Source organism: Impatiens glandulifera, chromosome 3 (assembly GCF_907164915.1).
Source record: "Impatiens glandulifera chromosome 3, dImpGla2.1, whole genome shotgun sequence".
NCBI classification, from domain to species: domain Eukaryota; kingdom Viridiplantae; phylum Streptophyta; class Magnoliopsida; order Ericales; family Balsaminaceae; genus Impatiens; species Impatiens glandulifera.
The window spans coordinates 17,487,187-17,513,559 of record NC_061864.1 but is presented as its reverse complement, the minus strand read 5'-3'; the positions used below and the strand labels follow the sequence as shown (position 1 = coordinate 17,513,559).

General features: G+C 27.0%; 3 protein-coding genes across 5 annotated transcripts; 1 reads left to right on the top strand and 2 right to left on the bottom strand.

Annotated features, from left to right (window-relative positions):
- Window positions 1-3,511: 3,511 nt before the first annotated feature.
- Window positions 3,512-7,183, bottom strand: LOC124932001. Of its 2 annotated transcripts, XR_007098724.1 has the most exons (7): window positions 6,979-7,183; window positions 6,146-6,236; window positions 5,210-6,024; window positions 4,719-4,857; window positions 4,507-4,590; window positions 3,716-4,388; window positions 3,512-3,628 (listed from the first exon to the last, which is right to left on the bottom strand). XR_007098724.1 is itself a non-coding variant. In XM_047472595.1 (6 exons), the coding sequence occupies exons 1-6, from the start codon at window positions 7,111-7,113 to the stop codon at window positions 3,814-3,816; spliced, it is 1,839 nt and encodes a 612-aa protein (XP_047328551.1). In that variant the 5' UTR covers window positions 7,114-7,183; the 3' UTR covers window positions 3,655-3,813. The 2 variants fall into 2 exon arrangements, 1 of the variants encoding a protein (XP_047328551.1); XM_047472595.1 differs by lacking the exon at window positions 3,512-3,628 and having other exon boundaries at window positions 3,655-4,388.
- A 2,243-nt stretch (window positions 7,184-9,426) lies between these two features.
- LOC124930686 (protein GID8 homolog) lies at window positions 9,427-13,832 on the top strand. 2 transcript variants are annotated; one of them, XM_047471022.1, is made up of 6 exons: window positions 9,427-9,563; window positions 10,518-10,677; window positions 10,818-10,924; window positions 11,821-11,952; window positions 12,418-12,574; window positions 13,511-13,832. In XM_047471022.1, exons 1-6 carry the CDS (start codon window positions 9,513-9,515, stop codon window positions 13,630-13,632), a joined length of 729 nt encoding a protein of 242 aa, XP_047326978.1. In that variant the 5' UTR covers window positions 9,427-9,512; the 3' UTR covers window positions 13,633-13,832. The 2 variants fall into 2 exon arrangements, with proteins under 2 accessions (XP_047326978.1, XP_047326977.1); XM_047471021.1 differs by having other exon boundaries at window positions 10,515-10,677.
- A 10,237-nt stretch (window positions 13,833-24,069) lies between these two features.
- On the bottom strand, window positions 24,070-25,199 carry LOC124932016 (serine/arginine repetitive matrix protein 1-like). The gene is made up of 2 exons (XM_047472612.1): window positions 24,534-25,199; window positions 24,070-24,450 (listed from the first exon to the last, which is right to left on the bottom strand). The coding sequence occupies exons 1-2, from the start codon at window positions 24,979-24,981 to the stop codon at window positions 24,077-24,079; spliced, it is 822 nt and encodes a 273-aa protein (XP_047328568.1). The 5' UTR covers window positions 24,982-25,199; the 3' UTR covers window positions 24,070-24,076.
- Between the last annotated feature and the right edge of the window lie 1,174 nt (window positions 25,200-26,373).

Here is a 26,373-nt window from a genome sequence, read left to right as displayed (position 1 = left end):
ACCTGGTGCTTCAAAATCTCATTCAAGACAGACTCTGCAGATACCTGTAAACACCACCCAATTAACATATCATATAAATGAGTGAACACCTCAGATAAATAAGTGTACTCATGTCGAAGAAATTTACCTTGTTAATTAGTTCCAGAATTATTGAGACAGCAGGCTCTTGAAGGTACCTCTTCTTGGATGCAAGGCCAACTAGAGAACCAATGAATTCAACAATTTGCGTTGAGTTCTGGTCAGTTCTCCAATCTTCAGATAACTTTTTGGATCGTGCAATAGCACCATAAGCAAATAATCGACCCAAAAGATTATCTCGCATGTCCTATATTGGCCACCATCATCTAGTTAAATATTTAATGAAAATGAACATTATTCCATTTGGCAAAAAAATATAAAAAAATTGAGGCTTTCATTTGTAACCTGTCCTTTCATTGAAGAAGTGGCCGGCAGGGTATCTACTATGAGATTCAGCAATGCATCAATTTTGATGCTTGGGATAGAACTAACTAGGACAGATAAACCCAATGCAAAACCTTGCCTAGCACACTGTAAACGGGACATATTAGTTAAAAAACATCATTAACATGAAAGCACCAATAATACAGAATTTGAAGTCAGCAAATGTAAGGTAATATACCTCCATTGATGAAGAAACGCCACGAATAAACCTCCAATTGATTCTTCGTCAACTTTCATTTGTAATCCTGCGTGACGCACCCTGCGTGACGCACCCTGCGTGACGCACCCTGCGTGACGCACCCTGCGTGACGCACCCTGCGTGACGCAACCAACCAATCAACTTGCATTCAACGAATCAGGGCGAATCAATGACGTTCTGTAAAGGAAATCCACACAAACAATCATATGTATAGGAAATCAACACAAACAATCATATGTAAACGAAATAAACACAAAATATAAACGAATATAGTGGAAATTTTTGTTTCGGCCGTCGTCGTTCGCCGTTGGAGCCGCAGTTCGCGTTTGGAAGTTCTTCGCAGCTATAGACCATTGAATATGGTGGAATGGTCGACGATGCCTCTTCGATTGGTTCTTCGGCGATGAAAAAGAAGAGAAAGTCTTCTTCGCCGCTATTAGGGTTCACGGCGGAGAAGACGAGAAGAAAGGGGCTGGATGAGAGAGAAACTGAAACGAAAATGAAAAAAAATTAAGTCTTTATAGGGTTCAGGGTGCGTCACGCACCTGGAGGGTGCGTGACGCATGGGTAAAATGGTCATTAAAAAATTTGGGGGTCACCAGCGCTATAAAAATTAGTGGCCCGCACCATCGGCTATTTGGCCCTACTTTGGGGTCATTTCCTCAAATTTCCCAATTTTGTTACTCATAAACATGTTATAACTTATTTATTAATATAGTTAATTAGGTTAATTTTGTAAACATGTTAGTAACTTGATTATTAATATAGTTAATTTTATAAATTTGATTATTAACATATAAATGAACCAAAAATGTGTAAATACAAAAGTACTGAAAGTTCAGGAGAAAACTTTCTGAAATGGTGAAAGTTTGAGAGAAAACGTCCTGAAAATAGACACTTTTGGGATGTTTTGTCCCGAAAATAAAAACTTTCACGATATTTTTGGGAGGTTTTGTCCCAAAAAATGAAATAACACTTATTTATTTTTCAGTTATTAATTTAGGGACGTTGTTCTCCCGAAATTGTTCACTTTTGAGACATTTTTCCTGAAATTGTTCATTTTCAGTACGTTTTATTCCGAGAAATGAAGTAAACACTTAAAGTATGTTTGGATAGATGGAATTGGAATTAGAGTTGGAATTTATATTGAAATTCTAATTCCAATTCAATGAGATTTCTAGGTTTAAAAACTATAGAATTCTAATTAATTACAATTCCTATGTTAGAAAAAATAATATAATAAAAATAATTTTAATATATATTATCTATTTTATTAAAATATTGATTTTGTAATAACCAATTATGATAACTTAATTAAATGTTAAAAAAAAAATTAAGTTTTAATTTTTATTAAAAAATATGAATTTAACATGTTAAGTTCATAGATTTAAAAAGAAAATATATGACATTTTAATTTTCTAAATTAAAAAATAAAATATCGGTTCAACATTTAACTTATTAAATTAAAAATGTTAATATACTAAATTAAAAAAGAAAAAAATCATCACTTGATATTTTAAAATTTTAAATTTCAAAAAAAAATTATTTATTGAAAACTTTAATTATGTTTTAAATGATCAAATAATAAATTATTTTGTTTAAAAAACATTAAAAAAAATTGTAATTTCAATTTCGAGCTAAAAAGAGTGAAATTGAGAATTGTAAGATTACACTAAATTGAATTCTATTATAATTACAGCTTTAATTTTTAATATTAAAAGATCTACCAAACTTAAGAATTGAAATTGGATCCCCAATTCAAATTTCAATGTCAATTTTAAGGTTACCAAACATACTTATTTTATTTTGGTGGTCGTTTATAATATTATATTTTTTTAAGTAAACACTTATACATTATAAAAAAAAAACTCAAATGGTGTAAAATGTTCATCTATAAAATTTAAAATTATTTACAATGTTATAATTCATCGACAACATTCATTATTTAAAATGCTCGCTCATCATCTTGATTCTTTTATAGCTGCTCTTCTCTAAAAAAATATTGACTATATATTTCTTACGTAGCTGCAGAAAATTCTTGTTCAGGCGTGACCTTAGGATCGTCGCAGAGATTTTTATTCTCAAAGCTGCATTCGTTTCGCCTTAACAAAAAAAAGTCTTAGCAAAGGAAGAATCTGTAACTTACCTTTTCTAAAACAATAAAAATGTTAAATCTGTAACTTACCTTTTCTTTCTTAAAGAAGAATCCCACGTTACTTCATATCTTGTATAAGTTATCAAGTCACTCATACAATATATTGCACAATCAATTTTATTAGTCGGGTCTTGTCAAGGAAAATTCAAAACGCTAAACGAGAATTGAGCTATTAAATCGACAATTTGTAAGTTGATAGTCATAATGAAGTCTACGATTGTAGTTTTTTTGTTTACCAATGAAATAAAATTTATAAACTATTTTAAAGAAAATTCGGCTTATTACCATGTAATGAGCGGAGAGATATTTATCTTCTATTTGTGCTCCTTCCAATGAAAGGTTATCGATAAATTGGAATTCTCTCATCATGCAGAGAACATAAAAATGGTTAATATAGAACAAAATTTGTAAAGTCTCCTTCGATATTCAAATATATATTAAAATATGGTATATACATGTTACTTACAAAGGAGTTTTTTAAGACTTTGGGTTCTATTTAAACAAAATTCATTTCATCTTGAAGTGCAACATTCTCGAACGTACCAACACTTTACAAATTAACATCACAATAAAAATTAACATTACAATAAGATCAGACCATAGATTAAAAAACGATCAGATATAAAAAACAATTTTACAAAAGAATATGTAGTAAAGCAAATTCTTTTGAATTTTGTCGTTTTCTTATTCCAATGGTTGATAAAGTGTGCATGACATCAACAACACCGGAATTCACATAGCATTTACTTTTCAATGAAAGCATATAACATCTTTTGAGTGTGTTGTAATCGTTGTAGAATAACACTTCATTGCTGAAAAGAAAAAAAAAATGAAGAGTTAAAAAAAACATTCTAATAAGAGTAAAACATTATAATAAAGATAAAGAGTTCTAGATATACATGTTCGCTTCTTTTACATAAATCACCGCTGCCAGTTTATCTTATTCATCTACTTTGACCATATCAAAGTAATTACCATATTATTTTAGTAGTGGTTGTCATATCATGTATGTAGATTGAAAGGCCCGTGAAGGTTTCGTCTTCCTCTTAGATTTTTTTCTTATTGGACCTCTGGCTTGTTGTTCTCCGACCACCACTGCGGGTGTTTTTTCACCGCTCATCACCCTTTGTAAAAGATTTTCTGCTTCAACCTCCACTATGGGTGGAACCACCACTTCAGATGTTTTTCCAACTTGAAGTTCTTGTATCACCACTTTGGGTGTTTGTACCACCACTGCGTCTTCTGCTGAGAGTGTCTCTGTGAAGAACTTTTGAAGGGCAACCCTAAGATTTTCATCTTTGCGCATAGCATCATATAGTACTTGGATGGAGGTCTCATACATTGGCCATATGTCCCATTTTTTTTGTTTTGCTGACTCTCTTACATCTGTCAACATTTGTGTGGCTTTTGAAAGATTCTGTGTAGAGGTAGCAATGAGAGCGAATGCATCACTGACAACCTGCCCTAGCTCAACCTCATCCTCTACAATATTATGCGATGTCTTCTTAGGCGCTGCCTTCTTAGGCGATGCCTTCTTAGGCGATGCCTTCTTAGGCGATGCCTTCTTAGGCGCTGTCACATTAATCCCAAATAATCCCACATCAAACAATGGCTAGTTAAGGTTCTCCAAATAACTACAATTAACTGAAGATTCCAGCTTCCAAAGAAAAAGAAGAAAACTCAAAAGCACCTTTTGAAACCTGTTTATGGGCATGCAAAGCTTCCGAATTTCGTAACGGAGAGAATGGAACAAACGAAGCTTGCATCACCAAATCTGGAAATCTCCAGAAAATAAATTGAAGTGAAAGGCATTTCGTTGTTTTATCCGCCAACAATCTATGCTCTTTAAAATGAACAGAGCGGAAGAAAAATGCTACAAAAAAATAAACTCAAAACCTATACCTGTCTGATTTTGGGAGCATCCATTGTTCAAGGTGTCAGGGGCTGAGTCATCTTGTTGCACCATTTCTAGAGAATGATCTTCTGGGCTGCTCTGCGAGTCACAACATACAACCCCTGGGCTGCTCTGCGAAGTTATCCTCTGTATTCACGAGCATTTTATGAGTAAGATAAACTAAATAAGAACAACTGTAAAACAAATATTTATGATGAAGTCCCTTTCAATTACCAAAACTTTCATAAAGTGTGTCAAATTTATTTTAGTTACAAGAGCAGTAGTATTTACTGAAATTGCTTTAAATGCATTTTGTTGCCAGGTAAGTGGTCCACTTTGATACTCAGCCTATTTATACTAAACTGCAAAACAATAGCATAGAATGCAAAACAATAATTCCATGCAATCTAAATAGAACATTAGAACTACATTCTACACCTTGAATGTACATTTTTTTCTTAAATACACATGAAATCAGTAATAACAGAAAACAATTTACCTGTAATGCAGCACGAAATACCAAGCGTTCATCATTTGGCTTAACCCTTGCACTTGCAATCCCCGAGTGGTTTAAAGGCTCAATAGATGTAGAATTTTGGGGAACAATGATGGATTTCTTATTCGCTGAAGATGTAGCTGAACATGAAACTTCCTCATCTTCAATAATACACAAGTCAGAATCATTGACAAAGTGAGAGCTACTATTCAGTTTTTCAAAGTGAGAGCTATTAGTACTGCCATTTACATCCTTTATGTGCCTTGTATGCTTCATTCTTAAGATAGAAGGCAACATGGAGGACTTCTCTAGGATCATTGCATCAAGTGAACAATCATCAGTACTTAAACTGGGAATTGTATGACTTAAGTTAATATCAACAGAATGGCTAGCACTTTTGGAGAACAATTTTGTATCTTGCTTCTCACTTGAATTGCATGAAAAATCACTAGGAAACATCGGACTTGATATATACTTGTTGCCAAAACCAGACACACTCTCAGAAACATAAAAATGGTGTCCATCCATTTCATCCTTTCTTTCAACCTTCATACATCTAGCTTGAGCCTCATTAGACATGTTTGGAAAAGTAGAAGGAAATGTTTGAAAAGGTGCATTTAGGAATCTATCATTAAATGTTGGTACTGAATGCCTAAATTCCTCATACTTCAGTTGTGCATCAGTTATGTTTGCATCGGCAGAACTCGCCATAGGAACCTGAAATACTCCTTTACTGACTTCTTCCCGTGAAATCTTTGGTGAGAATGGAACAGATTGTGTCGGCTCAACCCAAAACAAATCTGACAAATCTGGCAAATCTGGAAATCTCCAGAAAATAAATTGAAGTGAAAGGCATTTCGTAGTTTTATCCGCCTCTATGCTCTTTAAAATGAACAAGGGAAGAAAATTGCTACAAAAAAATAATCTCAAAACCTATACCTGTCTGATTTTGGGAGCATCCATTGTTCAAGGTGTAAGGGGCTGAGTCATCTCGTTGCACCATTTCTAGAGAATGATCTTCTGGGCTGCTCTGCTAGGCACAACATACAACTTTACTTGAGTTCAATCATAAACTAAATCCATGAAGAACGAAAATCATGTGAGAAGATGATTGAAGACTTTTGTTTTGTAGTTTCTTTTTGTTCAAAATGTTTCAGTTTGAGTTGTTCATTCTTGTTTGTGCGAAATGAACTGTATTTTCACCTTCCTTACAAAAGTGATGTAAAGACGCTTGGGTTTATCTTTTTTAATAAAATGGTTCTCGCCGTTTTCCCAATAACAATAAACTAAATCCTGAAGGGCCTCAAAAAATGGTGAAATGCATGGGCAACCATATAATGAAGGAAGTAGAGTCCATAACTTACGAGGCATTGTTTGTATTTAGTCTACAAAAATATATCATTTTAATCACTAATATGATCCATTATGAAATTTATAGTCAGAAAACACTATTACTTAGACATTTTATTTTGTACTAATTCTGAATAAACTCACTATCCAATCCACAATCTACTCATCAATACCTTAAACCCTAAACCCTAATTTTCAATAAACTTCATCAAACAAAGTTATTTGCAAAATAATCACTTGGTTATTCAAATAGCCCTAGATTAGCAAATAGGTCTTAAGTCAGTCTTCATCAAACAAGGTTACTTGTTACCTAACCTAAGAGGATCAAAAAATAGAGAAAAAACGAATTGCAGTCCAACCTCAAACATGATGAAGATTGACAATTTTAAACCTAACAGTAGAAAAACGATAGGAGAGCCAACCTGCTCGGGATTGGGACTGGCATCCATAATATTCCAGAGTGACTGAAGATCCATGGACATATTTGCATCATCAAAGTCATACGCTAATTCTGATCCATCAAAGGACCAAATCATCGAGTTGTCATCCGCCAACATCGTGAAAATCAAATCAAATCGCACAGGACAGAAGAATAACTTTGGTCATTTGAGATAGTCGGAAAAGGAATTAGACAAATGAAATATTAGGTAAAAGAGGAGATTTGGAAAGATAAAAAGTTATATAATAATAATAATAATAATAATAATTTTTTTATTAATGAATCATCTAGATGTTTAAAAAAATAGAAATAAAAAGGTGGTTTTTAAATTAGAAACAAGACTGGAAAATTTTAAAATATTTTTATATCATATTTATATTAAATATATTTAAAATTATATATTTATAAAAATTAATATATTTATATCATTTATTTTTAAAGTATATTATTTTTTAATTTAAGTTATTTATTAATATTTAAAATTATATATTAATAAAAAATTTAAAAATTAATATATTAATATAATTTATTTTCAAATATATTATTTTTTAATTTAAATTATTTATTAATATTTAAAATTAAATTAATAAATATATATAATATTAATTATTAAATAATATTATAAATATAAAAAATAAACAAGCTGAATGAAATATAATCAAACTTAATTATTAAATAAGTTTAAATTATGTCAAATACCTGCAACAATAAGTTAAATAATCTCACATCAATGAGCTGAATCAAACTAGGTATATCCATATAAATAACTAGGGATTTAGGAATATATTATTCAAAATTTACTGGAAGAATACCAGTTTAACAATTCTGTTATTTTAAATATATTTGACACTTTTTGACAAGTTCATACATATCAATAGAATTTTGATACTTAATAAGTAAATTTGACACCTTCCTACAACTTGGTGTGTAAAATTGACATTCTTCCCGTTAAATAATCTCACGTCAATGAGCTGAATCAAACTAGGTATATCCATATAAATAACTAGGGATTTAGGAATATATTATTATGTGTTTGGAATTAAAAAATTACACATGTTTAATTTCAAATGTAGCTAATAGTTTAAGAGATTTAAAAATATACTATTAACTCAAATAAAATATGAAACAAGCCATCATATATATGTTTTTATAATGAGCTTGATATTTATGTCATAATCATAATTATTTTTTAAAAATTAATAAAGTAAAATGTAAAGTACTTTTATTTATATTTAATATGAAAAAACTATTAACCAAAATAGATGGAAATATTTTAAATGAATGAAAAAATGTTTTTTTTACAAATTTAAAAATTATATAAAAAAATACTCTTTTATCAGTTTATTTTTTATCAAAATCAAAAATTGCTATAACAAATATATTAATTGTGTATTTAATGAAGAAGTGGTACTTAATTAGTAATAATAGTTTAACTTTTGTTTTAGAAAATATTTGTAATAATAGTTGAATTTATATATTCATAATATTTGCTTCATTTTTTTTTCTTTTTCTAATAAGGTACTCATCATTTAATAAAAAAAAGTTATGAAAAATTAAGATGACCTACAACATTTTATTTTGTTGAGATTTTATCAATCTTTTTATAAATTAATTTCCTATCACATTATTATTATATTATTACAACTGGGTGAGAATATATATATATTTTTGGTACATAAAAAATTATATATTACAAAATATTAAAAATAATTATTTTGATATACAAACAAAATAAGAAGAAGAATAATAAGGTATGATACAAATATTAAAAAAAAAATGAGTATGGTAAATAGATGTGATTTTTATTATTAAGTTATTTATTATTTTAATAATTAAATTCATTTATCATTATTAAATTTATTTTATTTTTTCAAGTATTTATTTTTCTCTCCTACCAAAATTTACTTCCTTCTTTAAATATATTTAATGTAAATTTAAATATAAATTTTTAATTTTAAAAAATATAATTAAATCTTAATATTATTCGTTATCGAAATCGCGTCAAATCAATATAATATTCAGTAGGAATCATAACGAGATTTCTTTATACCGAAATAACGGTATTGAAATAAAAGTATGGTAATGGTAATATGGAAACTTTCTATACGGTATACTATACTATAGATAAAAAAAAAATAGATATATCATACCTATTAAGTTTTAAATATAATTATCCAATTACTCATTTGATCAATTAAAATAATTTAGTCTATTTTTATAAAAATTAATTTTAAATAGAAAAAGACATTAATATTATTGTTCAAACTAATTACTTTTCATTAAAACAAGTTTTTTTTACATAATCTCAACAAAACCCAACATCAACAAGAAGCTCTTATAATAGTGTAATATATATATATATAAATATGATTTTTCTTATTTAAAATGTATTTATTTAATTTATAAATTCAGATCAAAACTTTTTAATAATAGGACTCAATCGAGATTCCATTCGTTAAAGAGAGTAGATTTGAGAAGGGTGTAGAAATTTTAGATGGGTTTGACGGCGGCGCACTGATGTCATTGTTCTGGATCGTCATCCGTCAGCTTGCAGAGATTGAAGCTATGGTAAGCACCGCCAATAATCTCCAGGCCTCCTCCCTTGTTCGATTTTGCTCAAATAAGTCTAATTTTACGTTTCGACGATCGCTTATTGTAGTTTACGGATCTGGTTGAAGTGGGTCGGTGTTGGTTTTAGCAAACTTGTAGATTTAGGTTCTATGTTCCTGAAATAGTCGATCTTTATAAATTGCCTTTACAGGTGTCATTGTCAAGTTTTGATGGCTAAATTTTAAGTGTTTGAACAAGGGTTTTCTAAATTGACTGTATTTGAAGTAGTAATAACTATCCAAAACTGGTATTGTTTTTCTACATTGATTGCCAGTTTACTGATTTGTAGGAAGAAGAAGGGAATTGATACCTCAAATTTGATAGTTACAGGCATGAACTGAACTTATTTTTGTTGTTCAATACGAATTGAACCTTGTTTCGATAGAATAATTGAATGCTTATGGAATAGAAGATGGAATTCCATGCTTATGAATACTTGGAAACCACAAAGTTTCGATAAAAGGCTTTGGAAGTAAATAGCAGAGCGAGTTTTACATGATGGTGTTCATCGAACTCTAGCTACTTGCTAATTGTATTGAACTTTGGAAAAGCTGTTTTGTGGGTTTCTTTATTAATTACTTAAGATTCAAAAACTTGTTCATTGGGAAGCCATGGAAGTTTCAAAAGAAAAGGATGAAATGGAAAGAAGCGATTCAGGTGGCTCAAAGGGCCTGTTTGGACTTGATATTTAGGCCTTGTTTGAATGTTACAAACCAGAACTTATTTTTCATTTGGATTTGTGTCCTTTTTCTTCTTGTCTGTTCTTTGTGCTTGCATCCTTGTTCACTTCACTCAACTTTTACTGAAATCGTCTATGAATATACTATTTGTTGTTTTATCAATCTTTAACCACATGATCTTACTTATGGAACATATTGTGGTTTATTCTAACCAATTGTTTGCATCTAGCAGGCTACTTCAAAGAAAGTTATCACAAAGGAGGAATGGGAGAAAAAGCTTAATGATGTTAAAATTAAGAAAGAAGATATGAATAAGTTAGTTATGAATTTTCTTGTTACTGAAGGTTATGTTGATGCTGCTGAAAAGTTCCGATTTGAGTCTGGAACTGAACGTATCCTTTTCTTTTCTTCATAATAATTGTATTGTGCTTTTTTGTTCATAATTTATTGGTATGGAAGCATTATCCACTCTATAAGCATATCAAACTGGTTATTTTTTCTTTGTATTATGTTCTACCTTATGGATAATTAGCAGATATAGATCTTGCAACAATAACAGATCGGATGGCAGTTAAGAAAGCGGTACAATGTGGAAATGTTGAGGATGCAATTGAGAAAGTTAATGATTTGAACCCTGAGGTACGATTATCTATATATTGAGCATATTTGAAACTGGTATCTGTCACAATCACGATTGCATTGGAAAATCGACAAAGTTCAAATAGAAGTGATCTGTTTTTGTTTAGTATAAGATTTTTTCCAGATCATGATCCAATTATTTTCTCCATTATGTTCCAGTGATTTTTGTTGCTTCATTTTGTATACAAATTATTTTCTAGAGTGGAGCCTCACACCATTAAATTATCTATACATAGAGCCTATTTGAAAACTGATGTTTATTTTTTTCACAATCTCATTTACAATCATGATCAATTGAAAAATTCCCAAAGTTAAAATTGAAGTGATCTTTTTACGTTTTTACAAGATTTTTCTAGATTATGATCCAAATTATTTTTTGGATCATGATTCAAGTTATAGTGTAATTTGTTGCTTCATTTGGTATTAAGTTTTTTTTTTTTAATCTTGATCAAATTATTTTCTAAATCATTGTGATTTTTGAGAAACATAACAATTATAACAAAACAGCTCAATATTATTGGGTTCATTTAGAAACAGTCTGTTAGATTTCCCATCCATATGGAATCATATTTGGAAACAAGAACTTAGTGCGATTACCATATCTAGATTCAAAAACCAAATTGTTTCCAAATGGGGCCATTGAGTGGACTATTCTTTTTGCTGTCTACTAAGCCTCATAAGTCATTGTTTTTGTAGTGCACTAATTTCCATAACATAAATCACTTCACGTGAACTGATGAGTAGCTAAAAACACAGAAATTTCAATGCATTGAATTTCTACAATTCAGTTGTTTTTCGAGACTGAGCAATAGGTTCTTTGAGAAGAACTTTTGTTGTGAAGGAAACGACTCTATAGTAGTTGTTCCTGATCAAAAGGCTTTTACATGCATCCGCAGATATTGGATACAAATCCGCAGCTGTTTTTTCATCTTCAACAACAGAGGCTGATAGAATTAATTCGAAATGGAAAGGTGGAAGAAGCTTTGGAGTTTGCTCAGGAGGAGCTTGCACCTAGAGGAGAAGAAAATGTGATTTTCTCAATCTACCCTTTTCTTCTATAGGCTGTAATGCATTGTTTTTTAAAATTAGTTTTGGATTATTTGAAAATCAGCTTCTAGTCTAAAATCTGTTTCGCAAGACAACCTGCTTCTAAGATTCCTTAAGGCTTGTTTGATGTAGTTTTTGTTTTGCAAAAAAAAAATATGATTAAAGTTGATTATTTGGGTTAAATTACCAAAATGTCTTTAATATGTAATCTTTAAAAATATTACAAAGAATGCCTCCACTGTAGCAGCTAAAGATGGGGAAAAGCTTTTTCTGCTTAAACTCAACTAGAGCAATGAAATTGTCTTGCTTCCAAACAGATTTTATTTTTTCTGGTTTCATCTTGTCCTCTTCTTAGGTTGCTTAGAATGGTTTAAGTCTTAGTGGCTGTTATCTTGGTTTTAAGTTAAAGCACTACTCTTAACATAAGAATTTTCTTGACATTCCAGCCAAGCTTTTTGGAAGAGTTAGAAAGGACAGTCGCATTGCTGGCATTTGAAGATGTCGCCAACTGTCCTGTTAAAGATCTTCTAGACATATCTCAGCGCTTGAAGACTGCCAGTGAGGTCAATGCAGCCATCCTTACGAGCCAGAGTCATGAAAAAGGTTGGTATATAATTTCTACTTTAGTCATCTTCTTTATTGACATAATGTTGTGTGCTTGGCCAAAAGACCAACTTAATCCAAGACCTTGTTTGATATAGGGTTATTTGAATAACAAAGTGGTTATTTTCAAATAACCTTGTTTGATGTAAGTTATTGAAAATCATATTATTTTGGTAAAAAGACATTAGGGTGTATATATATATATATATAATTTTATTTTAATTTTAAATAGAAGGTATTTTGGTTGTTGATTTGAATGATGAGTAAATTGTTGATTAGAATATGAGTTATCCGAAATTAATCTCAAATATCCACATCAATGAAGACCCAGAAGAAGGAAACCCATAAGGATATTTCGATTTGTATTCTTGTTAGATCTTCAATCGGATCCCATTTGGAAACACTTTCTGGATTTGGGTTTAGATTCGTATTTAGACTACGAGAAACCATCAATAAATCTATTTGGTTGATGATTTGAACGAAGAGTGTATTGTTAATTGGATAACGGGGTTATCTGAAATTAATCTCAAATAACCCGCATCATCAAACAAGGGCCAAAAGAAGGAAACCCATAAGGATATTTCGTTGTTCTGAGCTGGACCTATTTGCATTCTTGTTAGATCTTCAATCAGGATAGCTCATCTGAAAACACTTTCTGGATTTGGGTCTAGATCCGTATCTAGATGAGAAACACTTTTTATGTCTTTTTAAGTGTTTCCAAATGGATCTGACGTGATCGAGGTCAATGATGTTCTTCGATTAAGAGAAGCTATTTACCGAATTTATAGCATGTAATCTTGCATTAGTACCCATTTACCAAACATTCCATTATTGATGATAAAAAAAAGTATCATTGAGATCAATTTGAATTATATTTTACCCTGTTTGTATGTTCTTGCATTGTAATGTTAAAATCCTTGTGATCTAAAAACGCAGATCCAAAGCTCCCAAGCTTGCTAAAGATGTTAATATGGGCACAGAATCAGCTGGACGAGAAAGCTGCTTATCCTCGCATTAAAGATCTCTCGACAGCCAAACTCGAAGGTCCTTCTATTTGAAGGCAACAGAAAAACCTCTTGTACTCTTTTTCTTTATAAACAAGGCTGTAAGTAGTTCGGATTCTTGAACGGATAAGGCCTTTTCAAAGTTGTTTCATCTATTTATGTTATCTTGTTCTAAAATTCTTTGTACAGCGTTTAGACTATTATTATGGTTCTAGTATTTCAATTTCAAGAAATTAGCAAGTATTCGCATTGAATCGATTACTTTTGGTTATGAAATCGGATCGCCAAATGCTTCAATACGACTTAGGGCTCATTTGATCTTCAATTTGATTATCTAACTTTTAAAAACATGGTATTTGTCACAGTTATATTTGAAAAATATCAAATAAATAACAGTAACATTGAAAACATATAGTCATTTTCTGCCAAATGTAAATGTCTTTATTTTTTTGTCACTTTCCCAAAACTTGTTACCAGAAAATGCACATTTTTTTATGCTATTGAAACTTATTTAGGTGTGAAAATGCATGGAGTTGAATTTGAAAGTTAAATTTATTACATACCATTTTCACATCTAAATCAGAATTGAGCCATTTCATAAATTTGGGAAATAAGTTCTGAAAACAAGAGTAATGCAAATTTAGGAAACGAAATGAGCTTCTTTCCTTTAAATAACAACCACTCCTTAAACCTAGAAAGACAGAGAACCTCAGATCTGATTAATCAATCATAAGACTCAATCTCTACTACAAATATAGATTCATCAATTCATACTGTACAATCCAAAACATATAATTGTAATTTTCAGAAAGGAGATTCAACCCAGATAACATAAACCATTTGAGTTGAATTATGAAACAAGGTATTGGATTCTCTCACAAAATTGCAGCATCCATCGTCGAAGTTAAGGGCATAGCTTGATGGATCATACTGGAATTTCACTTGCCTTTTGTTCCTTCCACCATTGTTAACACCATTCTTCTTCTTCTTCAATGCAGCTTTCATCCTTCTGAATATCATCAAACATTGTCTCTTGTTGTAGCTATTCACCATCTCTAGCTTTTTCAGAAAACCCATCTCTCATAAATTAGAATGATCTTGAAATGATAATGTTACAAGTGTTTATCTTAATTTTATAGAGTAGGGGGAAATGAGAGATGCAAATCTTTTTGGTATCTCAATGAAGCTCTTGATTTTTTTTACTGTTTACAGTCTTTCCAACAACCTGTCACTTTTAGCCAATACAATCATATAAACAAAGAAAGTAACATTGTCCATTTACTCCAAAATAATCATTCAATCTACTCATTACTATATTCTTTAAAGTATACATTTATTTATTTTAGGCTCCAACTTTAAATGTTTTTGTCATATCAGTTTCAAACTTTCATTCCTCTCATTTTAGACTTCAACTTTAACATTTTTAGTCATTTTTAGCTTTATAAATTATTCAAACTAGGAGTTCCAAATAAGAATATATATGTCAAACTCATTTTAACACTCAAATTTATTAAATTTTCGTTTTGGCTCCTAAACTTATGCCTGATACAATTTATTTTTCATACTATGTTTAAATTATTGTTATGAATTTTTGTTAACTAATTAAATGCGGTTTTTGATATAACCAAAGATTTTGTTCACTCTTTATCCACGCTTATGAAACCGTTTTAACATACCCGATCTTAAACCTATCGAGGTATTGATCGAGGTCAATATGTTGTGTATAAAGTATACACATCTCTATATTGAAAACATCAAATTAAAAGATTAAACACTTACTAAATTCAAAAAAAGTTTTTGATCTTTTCCTTTACCATTAAAAGGGTTGTTTTTTTTTATAAATATTTTGAAATGATAGAAATAATCAAATATTTTGACATAACAAAATACAAGTATGATTCATTTTAAAATAAATTTTGGAATTAAATTTGAATCGTTTAAGCAAGAAAACCTAAATAAATTTTATGAGTTACAACCATAACATTATCTAATATATTTATTGATTCGACGGTTGAGATACTTTAAACGTCTTTATTTTTAAAAAATTAAATATATTTTATATTTTTGAAGAAAATTTTGATTAATATATAGTATTATAGCTATGAAAGTTAATAAAAAACTGTTTGGCGACGGAATTATCTAAATAAATATTTGTATAGGGTACATATTTGAAAAAATATTAAAAGTGACACATATTAATGTACTATAATTTTGCAAATAAATGATTCAAGCTTATATTAATGAAAATTGAGAAGAGGGTGGAACTATACCAGATGGATACTACCTTGATATGATTATCTACAAATAACCATATTAATGTAATAGTAGGAATTATTATTTTAATAAAATAATACTTTAAACCATTTATTTTGATAAGGATAAAAAAAAATAAAAGGATAAATGGGTTCTTTAAAAATGAAACTGGTCACTATTATTAGTCTCTATCACAAATGTTTTCTTGATTGACTAATCAGTCTTCATCATAGCATTATTAGTCATTTCATTCTTCACATCCTATATATTCTAAGCTTTGCTTGTTTGGTTTGTGTTTCTCAACCGAATTGAATGTAAAAGAAACAATTTATAAATATTTGATCTATATTATTTAACAATAGCGATGAAACACTTAAATAATACAACATTTAACTATTCAAAAATGAAAATATCACTCTAATTACATAACTTATCGAGATGAGAATGTAGCTTTAGCCCGGCTATGAGGATTGGGTATAGTTGGAAAGTTGTACAACTTTTTTTTTAAATTATTTCTTACATTTCTTTAAGTAATATAAAGGTATATAATATTTAACATCAAAATTAATCAAAATAATTTGTGTTAGTTGGTTAAATTCTTGTCTTATAAATTTAATAGTACTATAGATGAAGGTCCAAACCTTTATAAAAACATATTTTTATTTATGTAACAATTCGAAAAAAATGACTTTATGTCTATATATACATGTTAATGTGTATTAATCATTTTCGTACAACTAAGGACAGATCTATGTAAGGGTTCGGATAGGATGATGCCCACCCCGAAAAAAAAAATTAAGGTAAAATTGTGACATTACCCTTCTATATTTTTTTATATATAAATTTCAATATAATTCACGGTGTGTTTATCTAATTATTAAAAAATGGTAAAACTGACATTTATTTACTCGTTTTATTCAAATTTTTCTCGTTATTTTTTTAAGCCTGCCCCAACTCTGAATCCTAAATTCATCTATGCGTACAACGACAATGAGAAAAAAAAGAATAATAATATAATACAACCGCGTTACCTAATATGATATTGAGTTTCTAATTACATGTTTCATTACCTTATAAATAACTTAATCATTCGTTCTCTAAGAACCGTCATCACTAAAATCACATACTTCATCTTTATAACCGCATCATCTCGAATAGCCTAACTTATTTTTGTTAACTGGATCCCTTAAAACAAAAACAAATGAATTGAGTTGTTTCTTTAATTGTGACTATAATATGAACCATAATCAATGTCTATTTTTAAGAAAAGGATATATAAACAAAGTCATGTGCTTGAACATGTGTACATGGTTCTATTATTTTGTTGTGTTTCCAATTTTAGCCTCACGATTATGGTTGCTTACCCAATTTTGGCCCATCAATGCCTATATTTATGATGTCCAGCAATGGACATAGCTGGAAATTGAGGGGGTGGGGGACATGGTTTCTTTGATGTCATATCTTTCTTAAGTCGTCCTTCATTTACTATTGTCTATCCCCAATTAAGAAAACTTGGTCATTTATTTGAAATATTAATGGTAGAGTTGTTAACTAAACAATATTTATGTTAATCAAGACTTGATGATATATACATTTCTTTTCCATATTAGAAGTTCTATTTTTGTCAATTCTATTGGTTTATAAATTTTATTATTTCAATTATCCATCAAATCATCAAAAGTATTATTAGTAAATTATCTATATTCTTTAATTTTTTCAACATTTTAGAAATAAACAAGACAATCTAATATAATATAAGTATATATATAACATACCAAACAAGATGGATTACCTTTTAAAAAACCAATTATTTCTAAATATTTTATTATCATACAACTTAGTAGCTTTCTTATTATAATTCTGGACAATAATTAGGAAGGACAATGGGGTGTTTCGGACGAAAAATGTATTTATCATCCCATTGCATCCCTGCCATGTTTAGGGGTTATTTTTTAACATAAAAGTAATGAAAATTAAATATAAAGAATAAAAAAATTTGAAATAAAATATCACTTTTTAACAAAAATAAAAAAAATTAAAATAAAACAAATATATGACCGTTTATTCATTTTTTATTTGAAAGAAAAAAAATATGCCCGTATATCATTTTCAAAATATTTCTGTGTTTATCTAACAAGTTTTATGGGCACAGATTTAAGATTTTATTATTTCAGCTATCCATCAAATTATTCGAACTATTATTATAATAAAATTAATGAGTTAATCTGGTTACAAAATTTTATATATAGAGTATTTATAATAAATATAAATTATACCTCAAATGCTGTATAAATTATAACTAATATGAGTAGTTACGTATAATTTTTTTTTTTCATATTTAATCTTAGATATAAATATTTTTTTCTCAATAAATCCTTCCGTTTCTCATTTTTTTTATCTTTCAACTTTTATCAATTTCTTCTTCTTCAACCTAATATGCAAATCTAAGAGTAATATATCATAAAATAAATCTTAAGATCAATCCTAAATCGAACATAGATACAATAACGGTAAACGAAATGAATTTTTTAAAATCTAATCTGAGGACGAATCTGAAGAATAATAATTTTTTATTTACGTTAAAACTCTTCACATCATCCAGCAAATATGTTTTTTAAGTATTTCTTTATATACTTAAAATAAAACTTAGTTTATATATTTGATTCGTTTTAAGTTTTATCCTACATCATTTTAGAAAAACTGATATTTAGTATTACAGTATTTGTAAATATTTGTCATCTTTATAAATGTAACTATATATATAAGGTAATTACAGTAGTATCTCACTATGTGTAATTTATACGAGTAATTATGATTTTTTTATTTTTTTTATAGAAGTATATAATGTTTAATTTCAACAAAATTTTGAAATAAACCAGACAAACAAATAAAAAGGTAGTTTTGGTAATTTTAATCCAACAACATACTTCAAATAAAATAATCTAACACTTACCAAACAACATTATAACTTTAAAAATATATAATTATTTCCAAACTTCTCAAAATATATATATATATATATATACTTATTGTTAGCCATGTTGAAAGAGAGAAGTAAAAACTTCATTTAACCAATTTACCGCAATTATTTTGTTTATGAATTATTTTTCAACATAAAAGTAAAGAAAATTTGAACATAAACGTCAAAAAAATATTTGAAATGCATGATCACTTACAAATATGACCGTCTACTCATCTTCTAATTTGAAAGAAAAAAATATGACAACTGATTTTTTTTTTATTTTTTTTTTTACATGATTGTTACTTATCTAAAATATAGGATGTTCATTCAAAATATTCTTATATTTTAATTTTACAATATTTTAAAAATACACAAAACAAACAAGTTTTATTTTATTTTTGGTAATTTTCATCAAACAACATTATTCAAATAAAATAATATAATACTTCCCAAACATTATTACATTTAAGCAAATCTAATTATTTCCAAATAATTCATCATCAAACAATTTTGTAATTTTCTTGATAATTACTTTTTACTATTTTTTTCTTTTGTTTAGAGATATTTCTTAACATAAAAGTAAAGAAAAAATAAACATAAACGTTAAAAAATTTGAAATGCGCGCATGGTCACTTTTTAACATAAAAGAAAATATTAGACTATTTGTTCGTCTTTTAGTTTGAAATAAGAAATATAATCGATTGATTATTTTTTTAAATATAATTGTTGTTCTAACCTGCAGATTAGAAGTTTTGACTATTATAATGATATAAAATTTATTATTTCAATTATCTAACAAATCATTCAAAATATTATTTTCAAAATATCATTATATATTAATTTTACAAAATTTTAGAAACAAACAGTATTTTAGTAATTTTCATCAAATAACATTATTCAACTAAAATAATATATATAATACTTACCAAACATTATTACCTTTTCAAAAATCTAATTATTTCCAAATAATTTATCATAAAACAAATTTTGTAACTGTCTTGATAATGACCTTTACTATTTTACTCAAATTATTTTGTTTATGGTCATTTTTTAATATAAAAATAAATAAAATTGAACCTAAAAAGTCAAAAACAATTGAAATGCATTTATCACAATTTAAAAATAAAAATAATATATATATATATATATATATATATATTAACTATGGCTCATCTTTTAGTTTAAAAGAAACAAAGTATGCATGACCATGTGATAATTTTGTAAATATGATTGTCACTAATTTAATATTTTGGAATTTTTTTTTTTTAATTTTCTAATGATATAAATTTTATTATTTCAATTATCCACCAAATCATTCAAAGTATTATTTTTAAAATATCCTTATATTTTTATTTTACAACAATTTAAAAATACACAAAAACAAACAAATAACAAGTATTTTGGCAATTTTCATCAAACTGCATTATTCAAATAAAATAATATAATACTTACCCAACATTATTACCTTTGATAATGATCTTTTATCATTTTATTCAAATTATTTTGTTTAGAGATCATTTTCTAATATAGAAGTAAAGAAAAATTGAATATAATAGGAAAAAAAAAATCTGAATTGCCTAATCACAATTTAACATAAGTAAGAAAAAAATATGACCGTTGTCTTTTTAGTTTGAAAATAAAATGTTATAACCAATTGATAATTTTTTTTTAAATATGATTATTACACTTCTAATGTGGATTAAAAGTTTTGACAATTCTATTGATATAAATTTTATTATTTCAATTATTCACTAAATCATTCAATGTATTATTTTCAAAAATCTTTTGTATTTTAATCTTACAAAATTTTAAAATAAATAAAAAACAAATAAAATGTAACTTTCTTGATAATGACCTTTTTCTTATTTTATTCAAATTATTTTGTTTGTGGATATTTTTTTAGCATAAAATAAATAAAATTGAATATAAAACGTCAACAAATTTTGAAATGAAATATCATTTCTTAACCGACAAAAAAAGAAAGAAAAAAATTTACTATTGGCTCATCTTTTAGTTTGAATATATATATATATATATGATCGTTTAATTTTTTTTTTTAAATATGATTGTTGCTTCGTCTAAAGAAGTTTTAACTATTCTAATGCTATAAATTTTATTATTTCAATTATCAACCATATTATTTTCAAAATATCCTTGTATTTTAATTTTACAACATTTTAAAATAAATAAAAACAAACAAATAAAGAGTATTTTAGTAATTTTTATCAAAAAAAAACATTATTCAAATAATATAATATTTACCAAACATTATTACCTTTTTAAAAATCTAATTATTTCCAAATAATTTATCATAAAACAAATTTTATAACTTTCTTGATAATGTTATTTTACTATTTTACTCAAATTATTTTGTTTATGGATCATTTTCTAACATAAAAATAAATAAAATTGAACATAAAACATCCAAAAAATGAAATACATGATCACATTTTAACATAAAAGTAAAAAAAAATATTACCATTACATTTTTTTAGTTTGAAAAGAAAAAATACATTATCGTTTGATTTAAAAAAAAAAATGATTGTTGCTCATCTAATACATATGAGAAGTTTTGACTATTTTAATCATAATTTCAATTATCCACCAAATTATTATTTTCAAAATATTCCTTATATTTTAATTTTACACCATTTTAGAAATAAACAAAAAATAAATAAATAAATTTTGGTAATTTCATCCAACAACATTATTCAAATAAAATAATATAATACTTACCAAACATTATTAACCTTAAAAAAAATCTAATTATTTCCAAATAATTTATCCTAAAATAAATTTGATAACTTTCTTGATAATTACCTTTTTCTAATTTATTCAAATTATTTTGTTTATGGATCATTTCTTAAAAAGAACATAAAAAAGAACATAAAAAGTCAAATTTTTTGAAATGCATCATCACATTTTAACATAAAAAATACAATAAAAATATGATTGTTGTTTCATCTTTTAGTTTGAAAAGAATTTTATTTTTTGAAATATGATTGTTGCTCTTCTAATACATTGGAGAAGTTTTGATTATTCTAATTATATAAATTTTATTATTTCAATTATCCACGAAATCATTCAAAGTATTATTTTCAAAATATCCTTATATTATTTTTTTATAACATTGTAAAAATAAACAAATAAAAGAATATTTTGGCAATTTTTATCGATCAACATTATTCAAATAAAATAATATAATATTACCAAACATTATTACCTTTTAAAAAATCTAATTAATTATTTACAAATAACTTATTCTAAAATAAATTTGGTAACTTTCTTGATAATGATCTTCTATTATTTTACTCAAATTATTTTGTTTAGAGATCATATTTTAATATAAAAATAAAGAGAATTGAATATAATACGTCAAAATCTTAAAATGCATAATCACATCTTAACATAAAAAGAAAAAAATATGACTGTTACATTATCTTCTAGTTTGAAAATAAAAAAATTATGACCGTTGATAAAATTTTAAAATATGAAATGAGAAGTTTTTACTATTATAATAATATAAATATTATTATTTCAATTATCCACTAAATCATTGAAAATATTATTTTTAAAATATTTGTAAAGTTTAATTTTACACCATTTTAAGAATAAACAAATAAAGAGTAGTTTGATAATTCCATCAAACAATAATATCATATAAAATAATATAATACTTACCAAACATTATTACCCTTTAAAAATCTAATTATTTCCAAATAATTTATCCTAAAATAATTTTTTTCACTTTCTTGATAATGACCTTAATTTTACTCAAATTATTTTGTTTATGGATCATTTTTAACATAAAAAAAAATAAAATTGAACATAAAACATCAAATTTTTTGAAATGAATAATCACATTTTAACATAAAAGTAAAAAAACATATGACTGTTGTCTCATTTTTTAGTTTGAAAAGAAAAAACATATGATACTTTGATATTTTTTTGAAATGTGGTTGTTGTTCATATAATACATAGAGAAGTTTTGACTATTCTAATTATATAAATTTTATTATTTCAATTTCCACCGAATCATTCAAAGTATGTTATTTTCAAAATATTCTTATATTTTAATTTTAAAACATTTTAAAAATAAACAAACAAGTAATTTTCTTCAAACAACATTATTCAAATAAAATAATATAATATTTACCAAACATTATTACCTTTTAAAAAAACTAATTACTTCTAAATAATTTATTCTAAAATAAATTTTATAACTTTTTTGATAATGATCTTTTATTATTTTATTAAAATTATTTTACTTAGAGATCATGTTTTATTATAAAAGTAAAGAGCGATTGAATATAATATGTCAAAATTTTTGAAATGCATGATCACATTTTAACATAAAAGCAAAATAAATATGACCGTTATCTTATCTTGTAGTTTAAAAATAAAAGGTTATAACAGTTGATAATTTTTTTTAAATATAATTGTTACACATCTAATGTGTAAGATAAGTTTTGACTATTCTAATGATATAAATTTTATTATTTCAATTATCCACTAAATTATTCAACGTATTATTTTTAATAAACATCCTTTGTATTTTAATTTGAACATTTTAAAATGAAAAGAAAAACAACTAAAAAGTATTATGATAATTTTAATCAAATAATAAAAATCAAACATAAAACGTCAAATAAAATTTAAAATGCAAGATAACTTTTCAACCTAAAAGTAAATGAAAATATGATCGTTGGTTTATCTTTTAGTTTGAAATAAAAAAATATTACCGTTGATTATTTTTCAAATTATTACCGTTGCTCACGTAGAATTAAAAAATACAAATTTGAAAATTAAAAACCAAACCACAAACAAACATGGCTAGAAATTTTGTCAAGAAAATAGAGGATAAATACATTTATTGAATAGGTTGAAAATCTGAAGATTGTTATGTTTCACATTTTTGTCTGATTAGAAGGAAATGCCGAAAAATAGTTATGGGCTTTTATTGTTGCATATCTATCCATCCATGTTACCAAATTTACAAAACATAATCAAGATTCAGGACCACCATTTATTTATTTTTTATATAGTAAGCTAATACAAACCACAAATGAACATTATTTATTTTGCAACAAAACAACAGTTAAATATACATTTATATAAATAAAGCATATTAATTATTATGATAAAATAAACTTGAAATAGATTAGAATGGGAAGAAACTTCCAAATAGTCAAACATGATCATCCAATTCTAGAATGGTAAAATTCATTATTACAATATTAGAAAAACAAAAAAGGACCCTCAAAGTATTGCCCAATCTTCAAATTAGAGGAAAATGAAACATTCAAGGGACACTAACGGATTCTCCAGCGACTCCTTCGCCGGCGGCGGCTGCATTGCCGCCGGCCACTTCTCTTCCCTATCTGTAACATCACCACCCATTTTTCTGAATCTACCAGATTGTTCGGATCTGACCCGACCAGGTGAAGGTCCGGTTTTTCTACCCGAAAGACTTCGACCCAAAACCGTCCTCCCGCACCCGTTCTCGACCACCATCGCCGGAGAATTTGATCTCCGACCACCAGATATTTCTCCTGGGTCTTTCCTCTGTCCAAGATTCTGCCTGACTCGACCAGGTGATGGATCGGATCTCCTCACCGGCGGCGATGGGTCGTATCTCCGACTCGGAGATTTATGAACTATTTTGATAAAAATGAAAACTTTCTTTTAACAACTGTTTAAATTAGTAAATTAAAATTGTTTTGATAAGAATCATACTAACCAGTCATGTTCCTATCTTTTACGACGTCGGAAAATGAATTGTTTCTGAACTTCTGCTGGGGCGGCGGCGGCGACTTAATCTCGCCGTTAAATTCACTTCTTCGCGACTTTGACGACGTCGACCTGCGAAGGACCTCGCCGCCTTTTTCAGTTGTGGCCGCCGTTACAGTGGAAGAGACCTGGCTGATACCGGACATGTCAGAAACTTCGTCCTCTGCGATTGGCTGTTCTCGGGTCTTAACCATATCGGGTCGGGTTACCCGTTTGCTCCATTCGCGTTCAAGCTTCGGGATTTGAGGCTTCGATTTGGGAGTCTCGGATAGAACTTCTTTAACGGTCTCTTCCTCTGGCGGCGGCGGCGTTGGCGGCGGCGGGACGAGCAAATTGGAACGGAGTTTTTTGTGATTCTTGAGAGATGAGTTAGCTTCGGTGCTAAAACAAGAACCCATTTGAGGATAATTGTAATGGAATAGGAATGAAGTATATATAAAGTTTTTTTTGTTTTTTTTACATTGGCGGCGGTAACGGCGGTGAGTGGTGGTTTCCGGCGAATTTATTGATGAAATAAATTTGATAGAGATGGAAATAAAGGAGGGTTAGAGGGACGGGTGGGGAATGCGTAGTCTTGTATTCATTGGGAATTTGGGCTAGAGAGAGAGAGCAAGAAAGTTTGGTTTGGTTTGCTTCTTTAAATTATTTATATACTATTTATAATTATAAATATTTTTGTAATTCACTTTAATTTAAATAAAAATTAATTTATAAATAATATAAAATAATATTTTTTCAAGAATTATATATGTATATATATAATTGTAAAATTCACAAAATCATAATGAATATTTGAAAGTCATATAAAATGAATCACTAATGTAAACTTACTTTTTTTTTTTTGGGTTGTTAGGCACTTAATAATCTATCATAATAATTTTAATTAATAAATTAATTAAAAAAAATTAAAAATAAATATATTTTACATTTAAACTCATTTTTTCTCAAATTTTGATCTTATCTTTTTCTCTTTCTATTATTTCTTTATCTTTTTAATTTCTTTATATAATTTTATTCAATCATCAAATAATTTTATATATTTATTAAATTAATTATATATAAAATTATAATAATAACAAAAATTTAAATTTGAATATATATGTCTTTTTCTTTTTTTATATATAAAGATATGAATGATCATAGGATAAATTTAAATGTATATATCTTTTTATCTTATTTTATTTATTAATTAAAATAATATTATATTATTTTTAAAAATGATTAATTATAAAAAAAAAATTAAAAAACACATCATTAACAAAATAAAATGTATGTATTAAAGATTTTACAACCTTAATTTTATTGAGAATAAAGGGATTAATAATATTATACATTTTTTTTATAGTTTATAATGTTTAAAAATGATTCATATGGGAATGATTTTTTTTAAAAAAAAAAATTTAATATTATTATAATTTTAACCATTAAATTATTTAATTTATCAAATTAAATATTAATTTATTAAATTTAAATTTTAAATAATAAAAATTATTTTAATAATAAAACCAAATATAAATATAAATAACATGTTCATATTATTAAATAAAATTTCAAACAAAAATACTGCAAACTTTTAGATGTAATTTTTCTTTAATAAGAATTTTTTTATTTACTTATTTTATTTAAGTTTTAAAATGATATATTAACAAAATAATATATTCATATAGTTTATTTTAAAATAAAATATTTTTTAATTTAAGTAATTTATTAATATTTAAAATTAAGTTAATAAAAAAATTATTATATATAATATTAATTATTAAATATTATTACAAATATAAAGAATAATA